This window comes from Talpa europaea (genome assembly GCF_964194135.1).
Source record: "Talpa europaea genome assembly, chromosome: 1".
In the NCBI taxonomy this organism is placed as follows: Eukaryota; Metazoa; Chordata; class Mammalia; order Eulipotyphla; family Talpidae; genus Talpa; species Talpa europaea.
The window spans coordinates 155009216-155023113 of NC_140073.1; the positions used below are offsets into that span (position 1 = coordinate 155009216).

A 13898-nucleotide genomic window follows, 5' to 3' on the forward strand; every position below is an offset into this window, starting at 1 on the left:
CAGCCTGACAGCTGGAGGCACCTCTGCTGCTCGCCAAGCTCTTTGCGGTTCTCTATGCATCAGGCTCTTCCTCCTGTGCGTGTTGTGGCGGGGGGGAGGGGGGCAGCTTCCTCTGTAGCACAGGACTGCCTGAGAGGGCTGGCAGTGTGAGAAGTGGGACAGGGAAACTAATTAGGGGTGGTAAGAAACTGGGCAGGGAGGGGGTGGTTTCCATACAGTTGTCACCAGTCGGTTCCAGTCTAGAGAGTCTAATCGATTAGCTGGTCTGTTCTGGAAGGTCAGCGGTGCAACTGACAACTTCACGAATTGTGCCCGACTTGGAGTTCGGAGCCGGGTCCCAGTACTGCTGGGGAATCTGGCTCCTGCTGGGATGATGCAGCAGATATTGAACCAGCCTGGGGAAGATACAGAGCACTTGGCTCAGAGCCAAGCCCTTGCTGGGGATGCAGGGGGACTATGGGGCAGGGCGGAGGGTTAAGAGGCTAGCAGTGTTGCGGAATCTCGGATTGGGTGGAGTCAGAAGAGTCCGCTTACAAGGGAGTAGAAGCCTTGCTGTAAGAATGGGATGGAATTTCTTTGGGGGAGTTCTTAGTTCTAGGCATAAGGAGGAGCTTGAGCAGTTAGGTGTCTCCACACTGTCACTGTGCGCGTGGTTCTTGGACGTTGTGAAGAGAACCCCGCTCTGGATGAAAAATTGGACTGGGGACACCAAGGCCCCTCCCTTCCACTCCCTCACGGAGGTCGGTGATGATTGGTAAAAGGTCTGATTGCACTTGATATCACAGTCCCTGCTCTGCCCTCAACTCCCAGCAGCCCCCTTTTTGGCCTCCTTTCACATTTAAGTCATGTGTATTGGACAGTGGAGCGGCTGATAATTTGGGATCCTGTCAGCATGTGCTTCCGAGAGTGCGCGAATCACAGCTGACGCGTATCCGACAGAACCAGGCCCGGAAGGAGAGTAACGAGCGGCAGCCCTGGGTGTGATGGTGCATGATCTCAAGTTTTCAATCTGAGACCTCCTGTGTAGCGTGAGGGGGAAAAGGACAGGAAGTGCCGGAAGTCGGGGTTTGGCCACCACTGGCCAGCTCCACAGCAGAGGGACGCGGGGGACCTGGGAAATCATTACTAGGCCGAGTACCGACGACTCCCGTTGCTTAAGAGTCTGTATTTCAGTAACTTTGCAAGCATCTTCCCCTTTCGGTCTCAAGCAAGTGTGAAGAGCGGATTTTAGTCTTCCCAAAATGACCCTTTAAGCGAGCGATGGAGGGCCTGTTGAATGATATTTGTTTACAGTGCGTGTTTCCCATAGCGCGCGCGCACCCCAGGAACTACGGAACTTCCGGCAGTGGAGGGGAATGAATTTCTAGGTCCCCTATCCAGTCAGTCTCAGTCTCTACCTTTGCCCTCTTACTCTCCCCACACTTTTGCTGGAACAACTCAAAGCAAATCCTGGACGGTACGTCAGCATTTTGGTGCCTGGTCTTTTTAAGAGGAGAGGTGACTGGCGTCTCCTAGCATGCGTTTTCCCATGCCAAGGCGGGCGCCTTGCCCTTGGGTTCCTTTTATTCAGAGCGCAAATGGCGCGTTCAGGTCATGTATTCCACTGTGGACACCTGTCTCAGACATCATCTGCCCCACGCAGGTGTTTGAGTGGCCCCTAGGTAGCACGTGTGCTTGATTGAAGGGCTGTTTCTGCTCGGGCACAGTCCTAGGCCACAAAACCTGCAGAAAGAAGCTCCTCTTTTTCGAAGTCAAGACTCGGCACAGGCCACGCAGCCAGTGCACGTTTACACCATCAAGTCTCTGGAAGAAGCCATGTGGAGCCCACATGATGCCGTGGGGTGACGAGCAGATATCTCATATTTAAGCTCCATAAAGGCTGGCTTTCTCCCGAAAGCTATGCCATGCAGGACTTAGACACACAGTTTAATGTGTAGTATGAATGTGATTGGGCCAAACAGATCAGGCCTGCTTTTAAGCTATTAAGATCATAATTGAACACAAGATCAAAATATCATTATTCTTAGAAGAAATAAAGTTAATGCAAAGACAAATTTTAGGCAGTTAGTATAAAAGGTTTTTATTTTTTTCTAAAAGATCATACTGTATTTAAATGCATGAAACTGCAGCTCTTACAACTTAAGATCATTAAAGAAACCCTGAACTAAGAATCCAAGTTAATGATGGGCTCCTCTGATCCTGTCTTTAAGGATGGGTTAAGCTGTGGTTAGGTTTCCAGAATTTTCCTTGACTTCTACTCTTTCTCCTTGGGAGTGGCGATGATTGGCTCTAAAGCCGGTGCTTGTCTTGCAGGACGCACATGACGGGGAAGTCAACGCGGTGAAGTTCGGCCCCGGCTCCCGGCTCCTGGCCACTGGGGGCATGGACCGCAGGGTGAAGCTCTGGGAGGTGTTTGGAGGTGAGCGTCCCTAGGAGTGCACGGAAGGAAGCTGTGTGGGTGGCGTGAGTCGGCCTTGCTTTCTGGCAGTCTGTCGATTGTTCATCTCTAGCCCAGCCCTGCGTTCCTCTTCACACCCCAGCGGCTGTTTGCTCTCAGTTTCCAAGTGGTGACTGGGAATTGCTGTTAAATTAAGCTTGTGTTTTCACTTGTGAGTGTTTCCGCAAATAGATATTAATCAGAATATCTCCCAGAGTCCAGTTTTAAAAGGAAAAATAAAACCCCTTACAGGTCAGGGGACTGTGAACTACATGTTGAGCTGTGGTGTGTGGGTATGGTGACACCACTGCCTAGGGCAAAGCTGGCTGAAGGCATAGCTGAGCCTGGGAATAAAAAGAAGGGCACCCCCCTCTCCCCCAGAAAAAAATCTGTTTTATAACCTATGGGACAAGGGGCCTGAGGTCAAGTCTCTTTAATGAGGCTAAGTTCCAGAAATGGGATTTATGAAGAAATGGGATGGCACTCAAACTCTTGCGCAGCTGAGGAGCACGTGTGGGAGCTGTGGGCTCTACGTCTCCCCCGCAGGCCCTGCTCTCGGGCCGGCGTCTTCCTCTTCTCTGACTCGGCCGGTGCCGGGCAGTTGCTTTGCGGATGCGCTTGACCCCCAAAGTCTCCCAGTGTGTCATCCTCACTCTGCCTGACCTTCCTGTCCCCCCTCTGTCTCTTTATCCAGAGAAATGTGAGTTCAAGGGGGCCCTCTCTGGCAGTAACGCGGGGATTACAAGCATCGAGTTTGACAGCGCTGTAAGTGCCTCACAGCCCAGAAATCGGTGATTTAGGAGTTCTTAAAAGCAATTTAAAACTTCTGGTTCTTGAAATTGAAGAGCTGCTTACTGGCGTGTCTGCTCTTCTAAGAGTCACGTCCATGTTAGAGCGGATGCGAGTCACTATAGAATTAAGTGGTCTGGTACTGGCTGGCTTGGGGCGTGGGGTGATACCCTCAGCTGTGAGGACCCAGCATTCTCTAATTCCACTTCCGGGCCGGGCTGTGGGTCCCGGGTACTGTGCTCGCGGGGCCAGGGCTTGGGGTCCCTGAAGGTAGCAGGAATCAGAATGGGCGGTGCAGGGAGAGGGGGGAGTTTGGGCAGGGCTGGCTCGGTGCTGGGCTGGAGGGGAGAGCAGGGCAAGGGGAGGGTCACTGCTCCCCTCCCAGGAGTCGTGCCCACTGCCCGAGAGCCTGCTCGGTGTCCCTGCGTGGCCGCGCCATGGTGGTCCCGTCACATCTCACGCAGGTCTCTGGAGCAGGAGTGCTCCTTGGGAGTCTGGGTAGCTGCTGCTTGAGTTCAGCAGGGGGTGATGGGGAATCTGGCTGGCACGTGCCGCGTGGGGCAGGTGGCGGTTGTGTGGAGGGGCTCGGGACCTCGGAATTTCAGTCTGTGCTGGGGATGCAGGAAGGAGGCCGGCGCCTCTGCGCTCCGGCGGCTTGGGTTGTGGGTAGAGAATTGGTAGTTGCTGCTACTGCAGGGGGTGGGACGGGGGCCCACCTCGGGAGGAAGGGTCCCTGTGAGCTGGAGGAGCCTGCAGCCTTCAGGTGGGGTGGCACGAACTGAGGAGGAGCGTTGGCCGCCGGTGCCCTGGCGGTGAGGGCGGGGTTTAGAGTGGGCGTGTGGCTTCGGGCATCGCAACCTCCTTGGTCTTGATTATCAAAGAATTTGTGCGAACCGCGTTATTTTGGCTGAAGTTTGATCCTTCCCCCCCCCCCTCGCTTTTTTCCCATAGGGATCTTACCTCTTAGCAGCTTCGAATGACTTTGCCAGCCGCATCTGGACAGTGGATGATTATCGGTTACGGGTAAGGCCAAGTCAACCTCCGTGTGACTTCTGACCTTGGTGGTGTCATCGAGACAGGGTGCGGGGTGTCAGACGGATGAGTTCAGAGAGTTGTGTCTGTGTTCCTGCAAATTTTACAGGGTCAGTTCCCCCTGCCCTTTCCTTTCCTCCTGGGAAGGATTCGTTTTCCACTTCACGCTCCTGTTCTATGCAGGAGTCCGTTACAGAGTGTTTACAGTGGGGACCCCACACACACTTCACGGAAGCCCCGGGCGCTCCTCTCCACAGGAGCTCCACACTCAGCAGGGAACAGTTCCAGCTTAACTTCAGCCCCATCAGCCCCAGCATGTAAGCTGTGCTTCCTCCGGGTTCCGGGACTTGTAATCACCGCACAGCGTGCAGGAGGAAAGTGGGCTGTAGACTCACGCTTGAGGCTGTAGATGGACACACTTGAGACAGAGAAAATGGCTGTGCAGCAGCTCCAGCCGGGGGGCAGGTGTGAGAGAGGAAGAGGGGATGGATCAGATGTTGCAGAAATCCATTCACATCTGCATCCTAAGTAGTCGTTGATGACAAAGATGAAAAACTTAATGGTCAGGGCCTCCCCGGTGGCGCAGCGGGTTGAGCGCCGCACTGTGAAGCTGTCCGCAGCCTCTGCAGTGCCGGTTCAAATCCAGGCCAGCCAGGGAGCTACCCACATGGCGCAGCAGACCTCTCCTGTCTCGCCCGCTGCTCCCCTCAGCAGTGTATTTTGGTCCTTCTGCCTGTGTTGCTCCCTGCTCTGTCTTCTGGTGAATTCTCCCACTCTCCTGCGCCTCTGGCTTGTACCCCAGTGCTTGGATAAATAAATCTTTAAAAAAAAAAAACTTAATGGACATAGTACTTTTGTTCTAATGAAAAGCACACAGCTCAATTTGAAGACGTGTTTATCCTTCAGCTTGAAGGAATTGTCACAGGAGCTCATTAATAAAGGCTGCTGGAAGGGTGAGTGGAGGAGGAACTTGACACTTTGGTTGGCATTTTACCAAAAAAGAGTATAACACAAGCTTTTGTGTATCACCCCATATAAAAAACAGAACATCGTGTTAAGATGAATTTCTTAAAGACAAATCTCCAGGCATGTGGGGAGCAGCAGGGAATGGTCTGTTAGGTAGGAATCTGGTCTGATTTGTTAGTGCAGGGATGGAGCTGGAAGGATCTTTAAAAACAGTTATTTCCGTGTTTATTTAGACTTCCCATTTTCTCAAAGGAGTTGAATGGAACATTGTTGGTGTTAGATACTCCACGTGTTGAGAGATCCAAGGGCTCTGCTCAAGGGTAAGGGGCAGGGAGGTGACACCTGCAAGCAGGTCTGGGCTCCCCTCAGGCGCAACAGGCTACATCTGTTATGAGTTAGTACAAGTTTCCAACTGAAACCTGGTACGTCTGTTCCCTAAAGGCAGAAAAGTTGCCGGCCTGTGTCATGGCTGCTTTCTGACCCGTCCTCGTCTGCAGCCCCCTCTAGCCACCAGCTCTCGCCGGACAGTGAGATAGGGTCAGAGGTTTCTGCCGTCGTTAGCTTGCCTAATAGAAAGGGGACTTTTCTTGAATGGTGTCCGCATGTCAGGCCCAAACTGCAGTGTGTTGTGTGTGTTCTTGCTTTTCGTCCTCGGGAGAACCAGGGAAGGTGGGGAGAGGAGGGGACTGAAGCTCAGCCAGACCCCCAAATTTGCCTGCGTTCAGAGTTCACACACGTATCAGGCCTGTGATCCGTGAACCTGGCTTCATCCAGGCTGGGAGACGGGAAACTGCCCGATCAATTGGGGGCACTTGCTGCCACCCTGACCTTTAGGCCCTGGGGGAGACGAGCCGGTAGTTGGTCATGCAGCTGTGCGGGGTGAGGCCTTTTGGCTAGTAGGAGAGGTCTGGTCCAAAGTGACCTGGAGGCAGGGGGCGGGCCTAGAAGAAAAGGGTCATGTTGGGAAGTCACTTGGAGAGGCTGCTGGCCAGCTGGGGGCAGAAGTGGGGCTGTGGCCGCCTGTGCTGAGGAGCTGGTTCTGAGGGCCCCTGCAACCGTGGCTGGGCCCTTGCTCACGCTGTGGAGGGGGTTGAGGAACCTTTTTTCAGATAGGTTCTTCGTATCCAGAGAATTTGTGCACGACTCTTAACCGGGCCCAGCAAGTAAATTGGCCCCTGGCGGAGGCTCTGGCTCCTCCTTGAACCTCATTCAGCCGAGGTTGGAGGACGTGAATGGACATCTAAGTGCTGAAACCCCGGGGTCCCCAGCCCCTGCCAGTAGCTCCTTTGCTTTTTGATGAGAGGCAGCGGTGTTAGGAGAGACCGGAATGCCTAGCGCAGCCTCGGCTTACTGTGAAATCTTCTTGAAGGTACCCCAGAAACCGCTGGTCTCACCCGAGTCCATCACAGAGGCTTCTTACCAGACTCCTCACAAAACTGGAGGTGGTTGGAAACCCCCTGGCTGCCTCGAGACGGACCAGGGTGCAGGGCTGCAGACCCTGCCCGCTTTGCCAGGGCACGCGCAGGGTCCTCGCCAGGCTGGCTTTCCAGTGGTTTCTGTGTGAGAAACTTCCTCCTCACGGTCCGCGTTTCCTGGGCACGGTGGCTTGGGTTATCAAGGGACCGATATTCAGGAATGATGAGTGTGGTCACATAGCCCAGATGAGAGGTTTCTTTATCCCGTGCCTGCAGAACATGGCGTTGGTTTTTAGTGACACAGCAGAAGTATGTGTACACAGAGCTTGAGGTTTTGGATGACGTATCAGTGGGTCTAAGATTCAGCTCATGCCTCATGGGGAACACCTTCCCGAGTCCTGTCTCTCCCTGTCCTGTTGCCACAGACTGGGGCCTTACACTGGCGCCACCACTCCTGGACTTCATGTCAACCCCCCCTGCCGGAGCATTCTTCCAGTTTCCAGAGGGATCGGGCAGGTGCTCCCACAGCCGTTGGTGGCAGCAGTTATAGGTTTCACGAGGATGCAATGTGGCCGAAAGGCGTCTCTGACTCACATGACTCTCCCGTTGGAAGGGAGAAGTGCGTGCAGCCTGCGTTTCCCAGTTGTGAAGGGAGGCTTAGCACCCAGCTGGTTGCTAGGTTTTAATACTAATCTGCAGGCAGTCACGTAAGGCGGGAACCCTGTATGTCAGCGTGATGGGGAGCACACTCGTGTCATTGTTTCCCCTAAGAAGAAAGAAAATGTCGGTGAGCCCTATCTGAGCCTTGAGGGTTGGTTTTATGTCTTAGAGGTGCTGACCTGCTCTGGCGCGCGCAGTAAAAGGGGACCCGTGTGACGGCCCCCACTCTGCCCCGGAACCACTGAGGAGTGCTGTGCGCAGCAGCAGAGTTGCAGAGTTGACCCCGGGTACAGTTCCATGTTCTTGGCAGCAGTCACCCAGGAGGGATGCTGGGAGAGCTGGTATCTGTGCTAAAGCTCTTATGTTTCAAGCTTGATTGAACCCCCCCCCCCCCGGGGTTTTCATTGTTCACTTGAAGAGCCCTCGTATTTCCTCCTGTAAGCCCTGCGTGCAGTGGCCCTGTCTGTACTGACTTTCAGAGGCACTGGTTAAATCAAATCTTTCAAAAGCTCAGCTGGGGCCTCCCTGGTGGTGCAGGGTAAACTCAACTCTATGAAGCTATCAGCAGCCAACCCAAGTTTGATCCCTGGCTAGGGAGTTGACCCACATGGCGCAGCAGACCTCTCCTGTCTCCTCTGCTGCTCCCCTCAGCAGTGTATTTCAGTAGGTCCACATGTTCTGCTCCCCACTCTGTGTCTGGTGAATCCTCTCACCCCCCCACACCTCTGGCCTACACCCCAGTTTTTGTATGCATAAATAAATAACCAAAAAGCCCAGCTAAACCCCAAATTTGCCTGCATTCAGAGTTCACACAGAATTTGAATTGAGGCCTGGCTTGATCTAGACTGAGAGACGGGGCACCTTTTCCGTGCTTAGGACGCAGACGTACCAGGTTTCAGTTGGAAACTTGCAGACTCTTGACAGATGTAGCCTGTTGCCTGAGGGGAGCCCAAACCTGCCTGTAAGTGCCACCTGCCTGCCCCTTACCCACAAGCAGAGCCCCCGGCTCTCAACACAGCCAGCATCTGACACCAAGAATGTTCCATTCAACTCTTTTGAGAAACTGGGAAGTCCAAATAAACACAGAAATCACTGTTTTTAAAGATCCTTCTAGCACCATCCCTGCCCCAACACAGGCCGATTTGGGGGTCTAGCTGAGATTTTAAAGATTTGATATAGTCCAGATGGCCATAAAGTTGCCTGAGCAGCCCATGCAGGGGCCTGGCGTGGGGCTGGTTTCAGCCAGGGTGCTCACGCCCCTCCTCTGTCAAGACACCTGCCACGTGGGGTTTCTTTCTCCTTTGTGTTCTTTCTCCTTTATGTTCTTTATGTTTCTTTCTCCTTAGTTCTGAGAAGGGTTCTTTGTGGCCCCTTCCTCTTGATAAGCTCACCTGGGAAGCACCCAAAGGCCGGTTGTCTGGGCACCTCCCCACACCCCTGCTTTGTCTCTGAGTGTTCTTGACCAGACTTAGGGCCTTTGGAGAAGCTGGCCAGGTCTAGCGTCAGCATGCCCTCAAAACTGACCCAGCGGTGTCCTCTCTCCCAGCACACGCTCACGGGGCACAGCGGCAAAGTGCTCTCGGCCAAGTTCCTGCTGGACAACGCGCGTATCGTCTCTGGAAGCCATGACCGGACCCTCAAACTCTGGGATCTCCGCAGCAAAGTCTGTGAGGAAATTCAGTCTCTCTGTCTGTGTGTGCAAATAGATGTGAATCCCAGTGTCTGCCCCCCATCAAAGCCTGCATTTGGTGGGGGGGATGCTGTTTGCATTGCAAGTCTGGTTTCATAAGCAGAGTATGCTGGGTAGTGAGTCAGTCATGGCGGTACTTCTGCAACCAGCAGTGCTAATTCCCGGGGGAGGTGGTGATGCTGCCTCACAGGCACTCAGCCTCTGCTTGACAGCCGCCATTCGGTTTTCTTTCAGGCATAAAGACGGTGTTCGCGGGGTCCAGCTGCAACGATATTGTCTGCACGGAGCAGTGTGTAATGAGTGGACATTTTGACAAGAAGATTCGTTTCTGGGATATCCGGTATGACCCCCAAGAGCCTGGTGGGGAGGCAGGTGAGGGGCCAGCGCGTAGTAGAGCCACAAGGATGCACGGTGGGTTGTGTTTTTAATCCCTGGAGACGGCAGGAGTGAACCCAGTGCACATTCGTCCTGACACTTCGCTGTGAAGTCAACAGTCAGCTCAGCAGGGCTTCAGCTGGGGCCCAGGGTGGTGGGGGGAGGTGGCAGTGGGCAATGCTTAGGGCAGTGCCTCCCTCTGGGCACAGAATCACTGAGCTGAGTTTCTGGCAGGACCAGCCTGGTCCGTATACAGCAGCCCGGGTCACTGCCTCTTAGACAAGCTAAACAGTGTCACCGAAGCTGAGCTAACCTGATGATAGCCCTGGTTCCTGTGTGCTGAGCAGGAGCTCTGATTGAGTTACTTTGTCGTTCAAAAAATGGCCAAGGGAAACCACTGTTGGCAAGCTCAGAATTGCAGTGTTCGGAACTACCGTTGTGGGGCCCATAAATGGGAAAGCCGTGGTTGCTGGAGTCGCTCTGGCTGAGGTGGGAGCCTCTGGAGACGCTGTGCTGGCTGGAGCGCCCTTTGTGCTGCTCCTCCGTGGCTTGACATCCTGTTTAAAAGGGGGATGTTTGACCTTCCCATGTTACATTTTCCCAGACCTTCCATGTCTGTCTCAGGTCAGAGAGTATAGTCCGAGAGATGGAGTTGCTGGGAAAGATCACTGCCCTGGACTTGAACCCGGAAAGGACTGAGCTGCTTACCTGCTCCCGTGATGACCTGCTCAAGATCATCGATCTGCGAATAAATGCTGTCAGGCAGACGTTCAGGTAACTGGAGATGCGCTGGCCCTGCTCTCCGCTCCTGAGCGGCGAGCCCTCGGGTGCTGGACCCGCAGGTGAACGGCCTCTTGTTTGTTTCAGTGCGCCTGGGTTCAAGTGCGGCTCGGATTGGACGAGAGTGGTGTTCAGGTTAGTGGTGCTGCCCCTCCCTCCTTGCTTCACCTCACAGGTTAGAGCCCGGGTGTTTTCCCCAAGGGAAACGAGTTAACGTTCCAGTGTCTTGGTACAGTGAGTGTCTGAGACTGGACCTGGATGGTCATCACTAGTCACTGTGACTGCCCTCTTCGCCCATCCTGGTGCTTTTTGTGATCACGTTGGAGCGCTGGGCCGCACCAGATGGCAGTGTTGGCTTGTTGGTTGGTCCTGGACAGACACATCACATGCTTACGCAAGACCTAGTTGAGCGCTTTCAGGCCGGCGGCCCCTGGGACAGAGCTGGGAGGCTCCCTGGAGGGGTTGTGCCAGGGTGGCCTCACCTTCCCTTCCCAGCTCTCCTTGTTCCCCATTCGGCTGTGGCCAGTTCCTTTGTTGGAGGAGCTGCTCCCTGCTCTTGTCTCCTGCCCTCCGAGAACCTGTAACAGAGCAGCTGTCAGCTGAAAGAAACCTTTACCTTTTGGGGCTGACTCTGAGCTCCCGTGTGCTGTGTTGGGGCATCAACAGTGGTTAAGGACGTGGCCCCAAGAAGTAACGTGGAGGCTGTATTCTTCATTAGCTGGGTGAGGCCAAGGTAGCAGGGGAGGTATGGCTAACACACTGACTTTTGGCACGCACAGAAACCATCTTGCCCTTGAGAAGGAGCAAGGAAACCTTTCCTGGGAAAGGTTCCCGGGGCTGCTGGCGTAGGGGTGGGATGACACCTCCTCTTGTCTGACTGTTCTCCAGCCCTGATGGCAGTTACGTGGCAGCAGGCTCGGCCGAGGGCGCTCTCTACGTCTGGAATGTGCTCTCCGGGAAGGTGGAGAAGGTCCTGTCCAAGCATCACAGGTAAGGTGGAAACTGTGCCCATGAGCCCTTCTGAGGGGCTGAGTCACCCCATCCCCGTCCTGTCCCCTTTGGACTCGACCCACGTTGGCCTGCCAGGGCAGCGGCCCCTCCTTGCTGCATTCTGAGCTGGGTCAGTGAAGAGAAGCTGGGGCCCTTCACTGGGACCGCGCTGCAGTTCTCTGCGACAGGCCTGTGAGGGATTCCCGTGGGCCCGCAGCTGTCGGGAGCAGTGCTTTCTGGCCTCGCCTTGTGCGGCGCTTCCTGGCCGCCTCCTTCCTGCGAGCCTTCTCGCTCCCTGGGCCCTTTTGGCCCAGCTGACTTGGAAATGCTGGTTTTCTCATTGCTTTGCTGTCTTCCACGTCGCAGCCAGCCAGGCCCCTCCTAGCTTTGTTCTGTCTACCCAGCCCACCCGGCCCCGGCCCGGCCCAGGTTTCCTCCATACCCTTCCCTCTCAGCATTTTTCCTCCTGGCTCTGGCGCCCTGAGGTACTTGTGGAGTCCTTCTCTGCTTAACTCACTCAGTGCTGCCCCTCTGGGTCAGTGCTGTGGCCTGACTCCTTTTCTTCCTGAGTGGGCAGGGCAGGTTTCCTCCAGTCCCAGTTCCGTGAGGGCGGCTGCGGGCCCACAAAGGCCTTGGGGAGAGCCGCCCCTAACGCTTGTTCACTGTGAGCTTCTCCCTTTGAAGCTCCTCAGTCAACGCCGTGGCGTGGTCCCCCTCCGGCTCTCACGTGGTCAGTGTGGACAAGGGAAGCAAAGCTGTGCTGTGGACGGACTACTGACGGCACTTGCTCGGGAGAGAGGGGTCCCAGCTGCCGCCTCACGGGCTCCCGCGGCGCCCTCACAGCAGCGGGTGTGTGGGCATAGTTTTGCCTCCCGAGAAGACTCGGGCCTGGGGCACAGCGGCCTGCTTTCCAGTCAGATTTCTGAGGATTTTGACTGACGTCCCACAACCTCAAAGAATCACACTGCGGAGAACCTGACTCCCGGCAGAGGTCGGGTTCTTGGTGCGCGACCCGGGTGGGAAACACTACTGGCCCTGGCCTCCTCACCTCAGGGCTCCGCCTCGCCTCGCCAGGAGCCAGTGCCAAACAGCCCACACCTGGGCGCGGCCCCTCCCCTGTGCTTCCTCAGACCTCCTTCCTAGCAGCCCTGGCCTGGTGCATGGCCCGCTCCTGGGGTCCTTCCCCAGGGAATCTGCTGCCGTCATTGGGTGGATGGAAACCGGAACACATGGACCACCCTGATTTCTAGGCAGCGGGTCCCGGTTCCCTGCTGGCGCCATGCTCGTCCCGGCTCCTGATGTCTGCTCGCTGCGGGCACCGCTGGCCTCCTGCCCATTCGCCAGCTGCTTTCCCCAGCAAGTCTACACATCTATTAAGAAAACCTCAATTTGGTATTTTTTAAAAAATTTATTTCAAGGTAGGAAAAGTGCAAAAACCTGGGAGAGCGGCAGGAGCGGAGAAGCTATTCCCTTGCACTCCCAGGGCGGGCCCCGCCACCGCCTCTCAGACGCGCCTCCATCACCGGGCAGCGGCCAGGGCCGAGGCCTGGCTCATGGCTGTGGGGCCGAGGCTGCAGTCCCGCCCCCGAGCCTGCGCGGTGCCCTCGGTGCTCTAGTTCCAGAAGCCCCCTGGGTCCGGGGAGCCTGAGGGCATCTTCGATTTCAGGGCTGTGGTCAGGGCCGGGAAACTGGCCTGTGGCTTTCTGTTTTTTTAACATTTATCTTTACCGTTACACCTGTGTTTAAATTTTTGTTTCTGAGTGACTGAGACACCAATATTTCTATCACTTTGATTTTGCACTTTATTTTTTTTCCCTTCCTAACTTCCTGGTGGATGGTTGTGGGGGTGAGTGCCAGGGCGGGCCGGGGGCCAGGTGCGCGATTCCTGACGGGGGCAGCGTCTCCCCCTCCCCTGGCCTCCCCTCCCTTCCCCGTCTGCCTTCTTGAGAATGCGAGTTAAGGGGTGAAGGAAGGTGGAATTCACAGGCCAGGGCACATCTTTTATTTATTTAATTATGTTGCCCAACTTGATTGTAAATAAACAAATCTGTTCTATGCTTTTCACACTCGTGCCTCTTGGTGGTTATTTTATTCTCCTTTATCCTTAGAGGGGAGAGGCTGGTTCTCCTGGAGTTGGTTCCTTTGAAATAGCAACCGCCGCGTTCCCGGTGTCTTCTCCGTTAGGAAAAACGAAATCCGCAGTGTCAGCAGTTAGGCTAGCAGCTGTCCCCTGTGCGGTGACGTGCGTTGACCCACTGAACTGTGTCGATGCCTGTTCTAGACGCTGGAGATGGACAAGGGACAAAACAGGCCTAAATTTGTACGTTGCTGTCATTTGACTCACCATGTTCTGGGAATGGTGGGATGTGCCTTGGGGACAGACAGTAAATAAGATATTTTGTACCTTGGCTGGTGCTGCATGCTATAGAGGGGGGAAATGCAGAGACAGGAGGCGGGCAGTGTTGGGCAGGTGGAAGGCCGGGGTGTAAGGTGGAGCAATGACCTGAAGGAGTGAAGGGAGGAGCCAGGTGGTGGCTCTGTGCAAAGAATAAGTGCAAAGGCCCTGAGGCAGTTGGAGGAAAGGCGCAGGGGCCAGTAGAAGGGAGTGAAGTAGGAGAGGAGGTAAGGAACAAGGCCAGAGGTGGGAGAGCCTCAGGGCCTGGCAGGCATTGCCCAGACCTAGGCAGGATGCCATTTGGGGTACCTTGCGATGTGCTAACACCATGCACCCCACAACCCCAGAAGAGTCTTTGGCTCAGACGTC

The 13898-nt window shown here is 55.1% G+C and overlaps 1 protein-coding gene across 5 annotated transcripts in view; it reads left to right on the plus strand.

Annotated features, from left to right (window-relative positions):
* ATG16L1 (autophagy related 16 like 1) overlaps window positions 1–11912 on the plus strand; it is a gene marked incomplete at both ends in the record, with an annotated part of 31533 nt that extends 19621 nt beyond the window's left edge. For all 5 annotated transcript variants that reach the window (XM_084231652.1, XM_084231651.1, XM_084231653.1 and 2 more), the window contains 9 exons: window positions 2314–2419; window positions 3132–3202; window positions 4178–4249; window positions 8846–8966; window positions 9224–9329; window positions 9989–10138; window positions 10232–10279; window positions 11033–11134; window positions 11819–11912. In XM_084231652.1, coding sequence (XP_084087778.1) covers window positions 2314–2419; window positions 3132–3202; window positions 4178–4249; window positions 8846–8966; window positions 9224–9329; window positions 9989–10138; window positions 10232–10279; window positions 11033–11134; window positions 11819–11912 — 870 coding nt within the window. The remainder of the gene's footprint in view (window positions 1–2313; window positions 2420–3131; window positions 3203–4177; window positions 4250–8845; window positions 8967–9223; window positions 9330–9988; window positions 10139–10231; window positions 10280–11032; window positions 11135–11818) is intronic.
* Window positions 11913–13898: the final 1986 nt, after the last annotated feature.